The sequence below is a fragment of the Sorex fumeus genome, unplaced genomic scaffold (genome assembly GCF_029834395.1).
Source record: "Sorex fumeus unplaced genomic scaffold, SorFum_2.1 ptg000098l, whole genome shotgun sequence".
Taxonomy (NCBI): domain Eukaryota; kingdom Metazoa; phylum Chordata; class Mammalia; order Eulipotyphla; family Soricidae; genus Sorex; species Sorex fumeus.
Genome location: NW_026606155.1, coordinates 40,983,684 through 40,998,078, shown reverse-complemented (window position 1 = coordinate 40,998,078; position 14,395 = coordinate 40,983,684). Strand labels below are relative to the sequence as shown.

The window sequence follows — 14,395 nt, the reverse complement described above, 5'->3', positions numbered from 1 at the left end:
TTTTATAGGAAGTGTATTTAGCCATATGTCCTTTGGGAGAAGGATGGAGGCAGGCTGGCTCTGTGCCCAACAGACTCTCAGAGTGAGAGCCGTCTTCCCCACGGACTGAGGCAGCTCTGGGCACAGCTGCAGCTGGGGGCCTGTGGGGATGGATTAGTACTTCCCTTTGGGATTCGGATCCTTGGACCCTCCCCACTCCAGAGAGACAAAGTCATGGCTGTAGAGAGTGCAGAACAGGATAAACCTAGGGCACAGAGGTCTTTTTTTTGGGTGTGTGTGTGTGTGTGTGTGTGTGTGTGTGTGTATGATACTTTGACAAGAAAGTAAGATGATAAAAGCCTCCAAGTCTTCTCGCTTTTGCTGAGTAGAATCTAGAAGCCCAGACATCCTGTGGGCTCCACTAAAGAGAAGGATCCCTTGTCGAGGGGTCTGACCCCCTGGCCCTCAGCTGCCACACAACCTGCCAAGCTTTCTGCACCTCTGAGGGCTGGCTCTACCACCTCTCACATATAGGTCCACACTTCCCCCAAAACAAAACAAAAACAAAACAAACACAGATCTACCCCTCCTGATCCAAGGGTTTCTTGTGTGTTCCTCCTCCTCTCCCCGAGGCCCTTCCATTTCCAATTCCAACACTGTTCTTTTTTTAAATAATGTAGGAGTGCGGCTATTTGCTCAGCCATTGATTAAGCTGATTGAATTGGGCATGAACTCCACATTACTTTTTTATTTTATTGTATCACCGCAAGATAGAGTTACAAAGCTTTCATGTTTGAGATTCAGCCATACAACGATGGAACACCCAGTGCACATTTTCCACCACCATTGTCCCAAGTATATCCTCCCTCCCCTGCCCACACTCACATCCCTGTCCTCACCCTGCCTCCATGACAGACAATTTCCCCAATACTCTCTAATTTGGGGCATCATGTTTTGCTCAAATTTTCGCACCACCATTCAAGCCTACCTGCCAGGCACAGATGCTAGATAATATATTTTCCATAGCTCATTTTGAATATCATGAGAGCTTGTGCAGCCACGATTATAAATGTAAATTTCTAGATTGTAAATGGTCCACCACTGTTCTGGATTTGACCAAAAGAAAGGAACAGGAAAGAGAGAAGGTCCAGACAGAAAGAGTCCCGGAAAGAGTTTGTGGGCTCGCTCATTCATAGGCCTGTCAGTAGTGAGGCAGCTTGTGGTATGAGGAGAGCAGGTGAGGTCAAAGAAAAACAGCCAAGGAGAGACACCACCAAGCCCAGGGCCAGCAACAGGCATTTACCCCGGGCATGACCCCCAACCCCTGAGAGCTGGAAGGAGAGCCCGAGAGTCTCTGCAGTGGCGAGAACGATGTTGAGGGCTCAGTGACTTCTTGGGAAGGAGGATGATGTTTGAGGACTCGAGGCTAATTGGGGAGCATGTCAACTTGGTAATAAGGCAAACCAGAACCTGCTTCCTCTTGTGCACCCACTTTTACATTGAGCCTTCAAGATGCGTGACAAGTTACTTTCACCTCCCTCACGTGTACCCACAAGACAACACAATAATTCCTGCGGCTGCTTTGGCTGAACCGTCCACGTGCTCCCAGACTGTATCCCCGAAGCTGTGGCCTGGCACTTCTCACATTCCTGCCACTACACTTGCTCTGTCTGGGCACCCCAAGCTCTCCTTCTTGTTTCTCTCTGCTTTTCCTTTCAACATGCCCAAGTGATTCAGCGCTGAGGTGGCCCCCTGTGGACTCGTCTGCTGACAAGAGGCCCTGATTGCGGCCTATGGCTGCCTCCCTGATTGAGAGTCACAGGCAGGAAGGAGCTCATGTCTGCTCGCTGGAATTCACATCAGGCTGGAGGGATGAGTTCTCTGCCTTGGGAGGAAAAATGTTGTCCAAAACCTTTTATTATTATTTTAGGTCAAAGGAAAAGAAAAAATATGTCTAAATTCATTTTCCACCACCTCAGACTATTTTCTGTGGGCAGAACACACACTCCCTATGAGGACCAGAGGAGGCGCGGGTTCCATCCTGCAGGAAGGTCACCATGACTAGAGACAGAACTGGCTTTCACAGTGCCGAAAGGCTCGTCTTTCGAAGACTGAAGGGGAGGGTGTTGGCTCAGCTAGGATACCTTCCTCCCTGAGGAGAGAGGAAGCGAGTCCCTAGACTAGTAAAAAGAAGAACCAGATGGTTCTGGATTGGATTTCTGAGACCAGTCCCTCCACATCCTGAATTATAATTCCAGGCTTCTTGCCTCCTTGCCATCTTGAGGCGGTTCTGGAAGAGATGAACTCTTTATCCCCCTTGGTGAGTCTATAAATGCAGATACGTCTCAGCCATCTTCCTCCAGACAGAGTTATTGGTCTGGGCCTGACAGGGATAGAGGACTCAGAACTGGCTGACTGGCTGCGTCTAGGCCATCTGGAGTGTAGTGACTTTCTTCCCCTCCAGTTCCTGAGGAAAGCTGCTGCAGAACAGCTCAGCTGTCAGCATCAGCCAGGACTGAGGTGAGGTGCCAGCTGCCCCAGTCCCCCTAGTGAAGCTGCCATTGTAGAGTGCTCCTTTGCAGGCACAAGAAACTTTCAGAGTGCAGGGGAGCTGGTCAGGCTCCTCATGCCTCCCTGTGGCAGCTTCCAGGGCTGAGACAATCCAGCCCACACTCTCAGCACAGCTAAGGTGCTCGTTCTTGTTGGCAACCCGGAAATGTTGCCTAATGCCCCATTGTTGAGTGAAGAACCTGATCTTTCTGTGAGGATGTAAACATTTCCATGCCTTGGCTGGGCTTTGCCATCCTGGAGATGTCATGTATGAACAGTGTCCTTGCAAGCACTTAGCACACACATCTAGAAACAGAGCCTTTTACTCCTTTGCAAGCCAATGCAGAAAATGCAGGCCAATTGCCTTTTAGGCTGACACCGGAGCATGGCACTTGTGAGACTTTAGAGTCATTGGCTGGAATTCAAGATGATTGTTGAATACCAGATGTCACAGGAATTCCCATTCTATCACCCAAAAGCTGGGGTATACACCCCAAAGGACTGGCCAAAATGTCTGTGGAGCAGCATCCTTGATCCATTACTTATAGCCAGACCTGTTTTAAGTGTGATACATGTTTTTCGTGTGCTATCTCATTTAATTTTTACAATGTCCCTTTAACATTGTTAGCCTTTGCGTGGGGAGGTGATAGGAGCCATTTGGATTCCACCTGGGAATGCTAAGTGCTTGCTTCTGACTCTGTGCTGAGGCATCTCTCCTGGCATTGTTGTGGGAATGTGCTGGGAGTTGTATTTAAGGTGGTCACATGCAAGGCAAGTGCCTTGGCTCCTACACTATCTCCCTGACTCGCTTTCACCTCTTGTTAAATAAACTGAGTGTCAGGAGGAGGTATTTGCATAAGGGATTTGAACCTTCTTCCAACCCCAAATCTAGTTTCTCATCGCCTTCCCTTTGTCATCTTGATTAGCACCTTCAGCCCACAATCTTGAATTCAAAAGTAGAATCCGGACTAGGGATGTGATTCAGTGATAAACTAGAAACCTCACATGTGTGAACCCCTGAGTTTGATCTCTGGGGCCACACACAGATAAAACCTATGTCATTATGAGTCCAGCAGAAATATTTGCCTTTGCAGTTTTCAGAGGTATACAGGCACAGTTTAAAACCCCTCACTGTGGGCCAGAGTGATATAGTACAGCAGGTAGGGTGCTTGCCTTACACATGGCCGACTGGGTTCAATCTCCAGCTTCCCATGTGTTCCCCTAAGGCTCACCAGGAATGATCCCTGAGTGCAGAGCCAGGAGTAAGCTCTTGAGCACAGCCAAATGTGTCCCCAAACCCAATAACAGTTATAGTAAAAATAAAATTCCTCATCAAACATCACCAACAAGTGAGGAAAATATTATCTCTATCATGAGAACCATCCTCATGCACCTTCAGGGGCTCAGCACCTCTCTCTCTCCAATGGAACACCAAGTCCTTTGGGGGTGACTGACTGTCCACGGGGTCTGGCTAAGACTTTCCAGGAGGAGAAAGGGATTTTCAAGTTGTCAACTTTTTTTTTTTTTAAAAAATGGTGAAGATCTTTTTACTTTGAATCGCTGAGTTCTCACACAGCTCTGTGTTTTGGTCCTTAAGATCAGATGTCATCAGGAGAAAATTAAGCTGTCATTTTTTCCCTTGTCTCAGTACTGTTTCCTTTATGAGAAATAGTCCCAGAGCTAGTTACGCTAAACAATTATTTTCTGCTATTTAAGGGATTTCATGTCTTATTGACAGAACGACTTAGTATTTTATTTCCATCATTTTTACTGCTAATCGATCGACTCTTAGATTTCCCACAATGAGTGGGCCTCAGGTTTAGACACTTCATGAGGGCTCTGTATAGCATGCATGGTCCTCCCCTTCAGATCATAAGTCCACATCATGAGCTGCCAGCACAACTACCAGAGCACAGCCATCAGCACAACCTCTGTAGACCCCAGTGCTGTTGTACTGGCCTCTGGGTGTGCTGGAGGGAAATGAGGAATTTGTGCTTTTATGATCTCCAGTGGTTCTACTATACCATGAGTTTTGAGACTCTTGGGGACTCTGTAAAGTTCTTCACAAAGGCTCTACCCCAAAGATACAAGATAGAAGCAAGTGTGTTTCGAGGCAGTTGGTAGAAGATTCCTAAACATGAGTTGTATTTGAAAAGAGTTGAGAAAAACACCTGGTCTACCCGTTTTTTTTCTTAGTAAACAAAGCAAAAATGTGGTCAGGATTGGCATGTGGGAAAAGGGAGTGTTGTAGAGCATGGGGACCCTTAACTGGGAGATTTCTCAGTGAGACTCTGAAACACAGCTTAGAATTCATTTTCTGAAGCCCTCTGGACAACACTATGGTGACCTCCTCAAGCAGATTGATTTCTGGAGTGGTTTAGCATTTCCATTGATTATGAAAAATGCAGGGGGCCTGCAAAAACCAGAGTATTCAATAATCAATTTTGCAATTCATTCTGGGTTAATAAAGTCCAGAGAGTTTCAGGAGGGAGGGAAAGAGGGCCAGAAATACAACCCAAAACAAGGGTTGTCAAAAGCAAAACCTTAATGCGTGTACCTTACTAGCTACTGCCAATGTCAGATGACTTAGATTTTTCAGTCGAGACAGCTCTCAAATGAAACTAACTGCTGTTTGGACCAGGCTGGGAACAGGTGAAGAAAAGGCAACTGCAGAGACTTCGATGTTTCCCCCTGTTAATTGCATGTTTCTCCTTCTAATGTCAGACTGCGTCGCCCATTAAAAAAGTCCTGTTTGTTTTTGCAGGCATTTACAGAGACCCAGAAAAAAAGATTGTTGTCATGGAAACAGCAGGTGCAGAAGCTCTTTCGGTCTTTCCCTCGGAAAACCCTTCTAGACATATCAGGATATCGACAGCAAAGAAAGTAGGTTGAGATTTCATTCTTGGTCATGCACGGTGGCTCCCAGGTATCTCAGTGCCAACAGCCCAGGTTCACAGGGCAAGACTCAGGCAGGACATCCTTGGTCTGTGGTCCCCAGAACTCCCTATGACAAGTTCCAGATTGCATTCTTGAAACATGTGGGGCCTGGAAAAAGCATTCCCGGAGGAAGAACTGAATGGGATTCTCTTAGTCCTCGGAGCACATTGCCAGCCTGGTGGCGCTGATCCAGATAGGCATCCAGGGAGGAGAGGGGGTGTGATGCAATGAATGCCAACAAAACGCTTGGTGGTTTATCCGCAGAAGGGGGCCCTGGAAGGACAAAACTGGGATGTTCCATCAGCACCTAAGTGGTAGTGTAATTTCTCCTCTCCATTCTAACTGCAGACAAGCTAATTATAGTCAGTGGCCGGGTAAAGCGCCCAGTGCAAGTCTATTTTGGTCTAAGCTGCAATCTCAGAGTAGAGCGGTACAATTCTTGATTTTTCATAGTACTTCAGCTTCTGGAATGCAGTTAAAAATAAGCCTCCTTGTACTTTAGAACCCATTACCTTAATCTGGTTTTAAATTGAATCCAATTGCATATTAAAGGTGAATTACAGTGACAATCTGAGGGAGGGATTATGGGGAGGAGTGGAGCTAAGCCTTGAACAATGATACAGGAGCTTTAGTGGGGAGGAGGCAGGAGCCGGTGATGCAAACATCCTAAAGAGTCCACTTCAGTATTACATTTTGAAACGTGAGCAGATCCCTGCTTTTCCCACCTGCCCCTGGAAAGTTTGTAATTCACTTCACAGCGCATATCTAGAATTGGGATGAACAATTTGGGCACTCAAAAAAGTCTTCAGTGTGATTTTAGGGACTTAAGGTCAGTTGAAATTTGCAAGTAGTCTTGGTTAAAGCTGAATGTAAAAATTGAAGTGTTGTCATTTTCGAGCATATATAACACGGTTATTTATTAAACATTTAGCACTTCCCATGTGCCATGTGGTATCCAAGCGCTTTCAGAATATTAATACACTTAATCCTTACAACAAGCATCTGAGGTAAAGAGGCTATTATTAACCCCTGTTTACAGCAGATTTGGGGAGGTAGGGGCAGGTAGGGGCAGCCAGGATTTAGGCCAGCAGGTCAGCACCAACTCCAGTCGGTGCTTTAAGCCATTGCAGATGTCAGGCAGACCTCACGATCTCTGGTCAATGTGCAAACAGTCAGAGCAACACTTTATTGCCAGCATACTGGCCACTGGCCCTCAGGAGTTTTCCTTCTTAGTGGACACCCAGAATCAAGTGCACCTTAATGATTCCTGGGGGCTCAAGTGAAAGACAATACCTGCTCCTAAATCGCCTCCTGGAGGCTGCCTCAATCTCTGTCAAGGTAGTAGGAATTTTCTCAAGTTAATTCTTCTCCAGCCCCGTCCCACAACACCAGGTTCTCAAAAAAAAGGAGGCAGGTGTCAACAGGAAAGAGATTTAATTTACAGGTTAAAGATGAAGATAAGGCTTTTGAGCTATTGGCTCCTCTTCACAAGTGTCCTTACCTGCCTCTGTCACCCTTGCATCTGTGTTTCTTGCCCAGGGTGGGGCAGGGACAGTCATTGTGGTGCCTGTTCATGTCCCTGTTGCTTGGATAAGGACAAGGCTGGACAGACCAGAAACCTGATGAACCTTGTTTTATTGGCTAGATGTGAAATGAATTCCAGCATCGATTGTAGATGTTCAATTGGAAGTTGGTAAAGCTCTAGAAAATAATTTGTTCTCATAACATTACCTCTGGGATCTCTTTATGCCATTAATTTGCTTTGAAGATCTGTTTCTCCGAAGATACAAAGGTAACTGTGACCCAGCCCCTGCTTGAATTATCGCAAATCCCAAATTAATTGGTGCTTATTAATGCCATTTTATCAATCTTTTCAAGCATTTCAACGTAATGATTTCAGTTGGCTAGATTTAGGAAGGCAGAGAAAGACGCAGAGAATGACAGATTAGAAACTCTAATTGTGTCACTTTGTTCCCATTAATTATTTCATCCAGTGAGGTGATCTTAAGGAATGTCAGCATCTGCTCTGGCTGTCAGCAGCATCCACGCTCCACAAGTGTGCAATAATCAATGCACAGTAGGGCATCAGTGGCTGGAGAAAGATGAACTAGTTAGTGCTCTCTCCCCCTGGCAAACGTCCACTCTATTCCCCAGATATTCCAGGCTCTCCTGGTCACATACAGCTCAGCTCCATGAGTCTTGGCTTTAGGAGTCCCTGGAGCTCTCATTTGTCCAGTGAGAGGCTCACAACAGAACTCAGTGGCCATACTCCATTGCTTTGAGAACATAATCTTTCCTTCCTGGGAGCAACGACTATTTTAGCATCCATCACAGACTACTGTATTTTGCATATGAAATAACTTTTAAAAAATCCAACCAAAAAGGCAATTGAGCAAAAAAGCCTTCAGCACTAAATAAGGAAAAGTCTGAGCAGAATACTGAATCATCGGGCCAGGTGGCCAAAATCCCAGCTCCCAAAGCCAGAGGACAGAAGGAGGTTCCACGGTTTACACAGAAGACAGACAAGAGAGAGGCCACTTGCTGCATGTGGCTGGCTCATCCTTCAGAGTTCTTCAGAGGGCTCTCTCCAGTCACCCGAAGGGAATTCTGCCCTTCCAGGCCTGGGGTTTCCTTTAGTTAAATGTTGACGCTTAACCAGAAGGAAAAGGGAAGGGGCAAGGAATGAGAGTGAGTCCAGGGTGGAGACAACAATGCCGTTTCACCACTTGAAGACACGCCTCTGACCGGAACTAGAACTCTTGGCGTCAAAAGCCTGGAGTACCACCAGCCCCCAAATCAGTGGTACTCCCTGTGGAATTCTCTTCCTGACCTCTGCCTTGCCAACAGAGGAATTCTGGGGATCAGAGAATCCTGTCCTGTCAGCCTTGCTGTCAACTGGGGGGCGCCTCCTTCCCACACGCTTAGGAAATGACTCTCCTCGGCTCCCCTCGCCCCCCACCCCAGCCATCCTCTCCGGGTCCACCATGTATGTCATCAGCCTCGGGAGTCTGCTTGGTGGCTGCGGCAGTGAGCCTGTTCCATCTGGTGGCCGTTGGAGGTAAAGCAGTTTGACTGAAGCAGCGAATGACTCAAGCTGACTCTTCTTGGAAAGAATGTGCTGGTTCCTGAAACCCTGCTGGCTGCCCTGCGCCCTCCCAGGACGGAGGCACGCGGACAGGAGAGTTCTTCGGTGCTGAGGTCACCCGCCTAGGGGAGCAGAGCGTCAAAAGGCAGCACCCACCCACCCATCCCCACCTTTCTGCGTGATTTTTTTCCCTAGGGATGCATGGGGGCAGGGAGGAAGGAAGATCCATGGGATGGGGAGCAGGAGCGGTCCCCAGTCCAGGCCTGCAACTCTCCTCTTCCCTGGTCTCCTCTCTCCTCTCAGAGGGGCCTGAAGTGTGGCCAGTGTGGCCACTTGGAGAGGCGCCCTCAGGACTGAGTCTCGGGCTCCGTCACACTGCCCACACCAACACAGCCGGGAACCGAGTCAGGCCTGGGTCATCAGGAGTGACCAGCTCGGCCACTGTTCTGTTTTTCCCTGTGCTTTTCATCCTGGTGGGGCTCCCAGGCCCCTCTCTCCAGAGGGACCAGGCAGACTGTGGATGCCGCAGCGAGAAGGCTACAGAGAGCAGAGAGCGCTCACAGGCAGAGCGGCAACATCAGTCCAGCTTTCTGTTCTCCCTCCCCAGCTAGGGAAGGGGTCCAGGGGGCACCTCCTTTCTGGGGTGGTGATGAGGAGTAAATCTGCACTCAAGTCCCAGGATGGTGATGCGGATTGTCAGCGGTCATTGTCATTAGAGCCCATCCCCACCAGGGCCTCCCAGCTGCCAGAAGCGTAGGGGGGTGGGAGGGCACCTCCCAAGGAGGCAGCTTGGGGCTGCGAGGGGCTGTGGAGCCTGATGGCCTCTGTCTCCTCTGCTCACTCCCACAGTCGCGGCTTTGGGCAGTCCAACTCGCTGCCGACGGCTGGCTCTGTGGGCGGCGGCATGGGCAGACGGAACCCACGCCAGTACCAGATCCCGGCTCGGAATGTCCCTTCTGCCCGCCTGGGCCTCTTGGGCACCAGCGGGTTTGTCAGCTCCGCACAGCGCAACACGGCGGCCAACCCCACCATCATGAAACAAGGCAGACAGGTTGGTTCTGTGCTGGGAGGAGGGTGAGCCAGCTGAGCCCGAGGACCCCAAGGACCCTGGGGCCAGGGCAAACAGTGCCCCCCCCCCCACATACACACATACACAATTTCATGATCTCTCCTGAGGCAAAGCCACCTCCTGCAGAGCATTTAAACTTGGGGACCTTAAGAAAGAAATACAAAACCTTTGTCATGTTCCTGACTTTTGAGGGCCCCCCAAGACCTTAGCATCCCCCGCCTTTGGGTTGCAGAGAAACCTGCATATCTCCAGCATTTTCTCCCTTACAGTAAACAGCTCAGCTACTCGGGTTAGCAGGTGGGTGCAGGAGAATCCTGGAGGGAGCCCAGAGGGGTTGAGCGAGAACTTCAGCCAGACTCTGTCCGGGCCCAGCTGCCCTGAATCCCCCCTTGTGCTTTAGGTGACCTCCGCCCATCTGGAGCCCTGTCCCCTCGCTTGCTCACCCATGTGCCCCATCTCTGAAAGGGCCCCTGCAGGGTGCACCTGGGGCTCAGGGGACACCGTGGCTCTGAGGCGCTGAGTTGTCATGACAAAAGCAGGGATACTACAGGCGCCTAAAACAGGAAACCTGTCTCAGATGAGAGGGGTGGGATTCAGTGCTCGGCTGAGGTGGGCAGCAGAGGGTGTTGGGACCCCCCCCACCACCGTACCTCCACTTTCCTGGCCATTACCGCAGTCAAAAGTCATGGTGAGGACACCCGCCCCATCACAGACACCAGCTGAGTAGTGCCAGCTCATTGCCAGCTGGGACGTTCCTTTTTTCTCTCCTCGCTTTGTAGTAAATTGTAAGACTCGGAAACAAAGTCTAATGAGAGCCCTGAAATAGTTTGTGCTCTCCGTGGCAAACGTTTATAGAACTTCCCCATTTCCTAGAAAAGTGAGAGGAAAAACAAAGGCGACAAAAGGGCTACAGAGAATCTTGGCGTGAAGGAGGGAGAGGGGAGCCAGACACAGGTGAGGGCTCTGATGGGGGCGGGGATGTGGGAGCCCAGTGCACGGAGCCACCACCCCCCAACTCCCCCACCACACACACACACACAGTCCTGGTCCTGGTGGAAAAGTGACCTGGGGCATCTCTGGGACCCGCACCTCCCAGATCCTGCCCTGGGGCCCTGTTTCATTCCCCTTACCCCAGAGCCTCCGCACTGATTTCCTTGTCTCTCCCTAGAACCTCTGGTTTGCCAACCCCGGGGGCAGTAACAGCATGCCCAGCCGCACCCACAGCTCTGTGCAGAGGACCCGCTCACTGCCTGTGCACACGTCTCCACAGAACATGCTGATGTTCCAGCAGCCAGGTAGGGCGGCCACCTCTTGGCACATCCTCTCACCCCTCAGAGGTGGCCAGGAGCCGGCACAGTGGCCCAGAGAATCCCGCCAGGGAGCTGGCGATGAATCATCACCACAAACCCTCCTCGCAGTGCTTCTTGCTCAGAACTTTTCCTTCTTGAAGCTGAGTCTTGCCAGCGTGAATAGCTGTTGGTTGGCTGGGGTCCAGTCATGGAGACCCGGGGTGAATGCAATCTGACTGGGATTTGGGGGATACCCTTATGTTTTGATGGATGGAAACTTGAAAAAAACCCAGAGGGCTTTCGGGGGTAGATGGGGAAGGGTTCTCTGTGTATGGGTGTCAGAGGGGAGGAGATATATGCCTTCCCCCCAACACACACACACATACAAACACACACACACACACACACACACACACACACACACACACACCGGTCCATTTCCAGCAGTGTTGGGAGATTACTCCCAGCTCAGTATACCAGCATTCTCTTCCATTAGTGCTCAGGAGGACCCTGTGTTGCCTGGGATCAAAGCCAGAGCACCGCAAACAAATCATGTACATGTATTTCCATCTTGGGAGCTCTCTCCCCAGCCCTCTGGATCCAGACAGAGCAGACACAGACAGTGAAGACTATGTGAGTGATACAAAGTCCCACAAACAATAATGTGCCCAGCTGGGCAGGCACCTCAGGCCTGTGTCGAACCTACAGGGAAATGTGCTCTTTAGGAGCGGGACACTTGCTCCATGTCTGAATTTCTGTCCCTTTAAAGAGGAAAAATGTCACTGTGGCCTCTGTGTGTGTGTGTGTGTGTGTGTGTGTGTGTGTGTGTGTGTGTCGGGGGGGGATGGGGGAGGAGGGTGTGTGAGTGTGTGTATGTGTGTGTGTGTGTGTGTATGTGTAAGGAAGTCTTGTAGAACTACAGATGAACCAAGGGGGGAGAGTAGGAAGAGGAGAGCAGAGTCCTGGCAGGGTGAGGACAGTGGTGGTCACTAAGTGCCACAGGAGTCCCGCAGCCATGGCTGGGCTGAAGGATCAGACTGCAGTCAGAGTGGCAGAGTTTTGTCCATGGTGCAACTGAAATCCAGCCAGGGGAACCAGGACTCATTGCTCTCAGTGGGGAATCTGGAGGGTTCTGAGAGAGTAGAGAGGTTTGGTGTTGGCTTTGCATGAGACCATCCCTAGTTCAAGCCCCAGCTCTGCATATAATCCTCGTATAATCAGACACTTTCAGAAGTAACACCAGACAGAGCCAGGGATAGTCCCTGAGCCAGCCAGGAATGACCCAGACACCCCGCACAATCACCACCCCTACACACACAAACACACACACACACACACACACACGAGTCGGAGTGGACAGGTGACCACTAGGTGACTAACATGACCCTAGGTGAGGGGTGTCAGGGAAGGAAGGAGTCTCCACATGGTCCTGATGCTTGTGATACATTGCTTTTAGCTGGGTCAGAAAGATCACATAAGGGTTAAGGAATTTGCCTTGCACCCAGCTAATCCCAGTTCAATTCCTGGCACCTCAGTGTGTTCCCTGAGCCACACCAGGAGTTATCCCTGAACTCAGAGCCAAGAGTAAGCCCTGATCCCAACTAGCGGTGGCCCCCAAACAACAGCAAAGTTGCTTCTAGACTTGCGGAGTTCACTTTGTGGGTGCAGTTTGGTTTTAAATTTCCTTTTGTCCATTTACATACTCTTGGCTGCTTTTCTACCTGGAAAGAAATCGTTAATAAAATGTGGGAGTTGTGAAGGCTTTCTGCCTAGACATTTGCATCCCACCCGTGTTCTCATGCAGATGGTGTGTTTATCCCTGCCCAGTGAGAGAGAAACTGGATCCCATCTGCAGGCTTCCTGGGCACCTGGGGCTGTTCTCTGGAGTAAGGGTCCATCTCACCTCTGCCTGCAGCCTCCCGGAGCCTCGGTGGAGCCAGTGGCTCTCCTTTCCTCAGACCCATAACCTTCTCTGCTCTCAGCACTTTCCCCTTCCTGTGGTTCTCTTCTCTTTTTTTTAAGATTTTTTTTATAGAATCGTTGTGATAGACCCTTACAAAGCTGTTCATGATTGGATTTCAGTCACACAGTATTCCAACACCTATTCCTCCAACAGTGTACGTTTTCCAGCACCCGTGTCCCCAGTTTCCCTCCCATCACCTCTCTCTCTCTCTCTCTCTCCCCCTCTCTCCCTCCCTCTCTCTGTCTCTCTCCTCCCCCCTTCTGGGCATTGTGGTTTGCAATACAGATCCTGAAAGATTATCAATATCCCTTTACCTACTTTTAACATTCGCTTCTCGTCTAACATGATCATTCCCAGCTCTTATTGTCATACTGGCCTCTATCTTACCTAACCTCCATCCATCCCAACACACACTGGTGATTGATTCCAACCATTGACCAGTCCTCCTAGCTCCTGTTTTCCCATGTCATGGATATTAGTATTCTAATATATATATATATGTATATATATCACAAATTAATGCAGTCATTCTATATCTGTCCCTCTCATTCTGATTCATTTTACTAGCATGATACTTTCCATGTCCATTCATTTATAGGCAAATTTCATGACTTCGTCTTTCCTAATAGCTATGTAGTATTCCATTGTGTAGATGTTATAGTTTCTTTATCCATTCATCTTTATTGGGCACTGAGGTTGTTTTCAGATTCTGGCTATGGTGAATAGTGCTGCAATGAATATAGGAGTGCAGGTGGTGTTTCTGCTGTGATTTTTGGGCCCACAGGATATATCCCAGAAGTGGTATTGCTGGGAGCTGAATTTCTAGTTTTTCTGAGAAATGTCCATGTTGTTTTCCAAAAAGACAGGACCAGTCAGCATTCCCACCAACAGTGAAGTAATTTCTTTCTCCCCACATCCATGCCAGCACTGGTTGCTCTTTTCCTTTTGGATATGTGCCAGTCTCTGTGGTGTGAGATGATATCTCATTGTTGTTCTGATTTGCATCTCTGTGGTTCTCTTCTAAGTCCTCCATTCATTGTGCTCCCTGCACCTTCTCCTCCTGCTCCTGGTCAGTCATCTCTGGGAAAACCACACCCATCGAGGGAGCCCCATTTGTGTCTGTTGCTCGGGATCCCTCCATCTGCCCCTTTATTTGCTGGGCTGCTGGGAGCAGTGCTGAGAGGCCGGTTGATGCTCACTCATGAGGCATGAAGCAAGACCCAAGGATCTGTGAGCCAAAGGCAACTGTTGCCTCCCCTTCCCCAGCCAAGCCCAGAGGCAGCTGCATCTTCAGGCTTCTTTTCCATCATCCTGGACACTACCTGCAAGTCTTTTTATCAACTCTGCCTTCTGCAGCCTGCCTTGAGTTTTGTGTTTTAATCAACCTCACTCAATTATAAACCCACTTGCAGCAAGTCTATGCTGAGGTTTCTATTGAAGGCCAAAGAATGGGGTCCATGCTACTTACTCTTTCCCAATGAAACAAGTGGACAGTGTTGGGGGCGAGGTGGGAGCGGCACCTG

At 49.4% G+C, this 14,395-nt stretch overlaps 1 protein-coding gene across 4 annotated transcripts in view; it reads left to right on the top strand.

Annotated features, from left to right (window-relative positions):
* The window catches only part of SAMD4A (sterile alpha motif domain containing 4A), a 243,956-nt gene that overhangs the window by 219,565 nt on the left and 9,996 nt on the right, over positions 1-14,395 (top strand). For all 4 annotated transcript variants that reach the window (XM_056134246.1, XM_056134249.1, XM_056134247.1 and 1 more), the window contains 3 exons: positions 5,294-5,412; positions 9,401-9,602; positions 10,789-10,915. In XM_056134246.1, the coding sequence (XP_055990221.1) occupies positions 5,294-5,412; positions 9,401-9,602; positions 10,789-10,915 (448 nt within the window). The remainder of the gene's footprint in view (positions 1-5,293; positions 5,413-9,400; positions 9,603-10,788; positions 10,916-14,395) is intronic.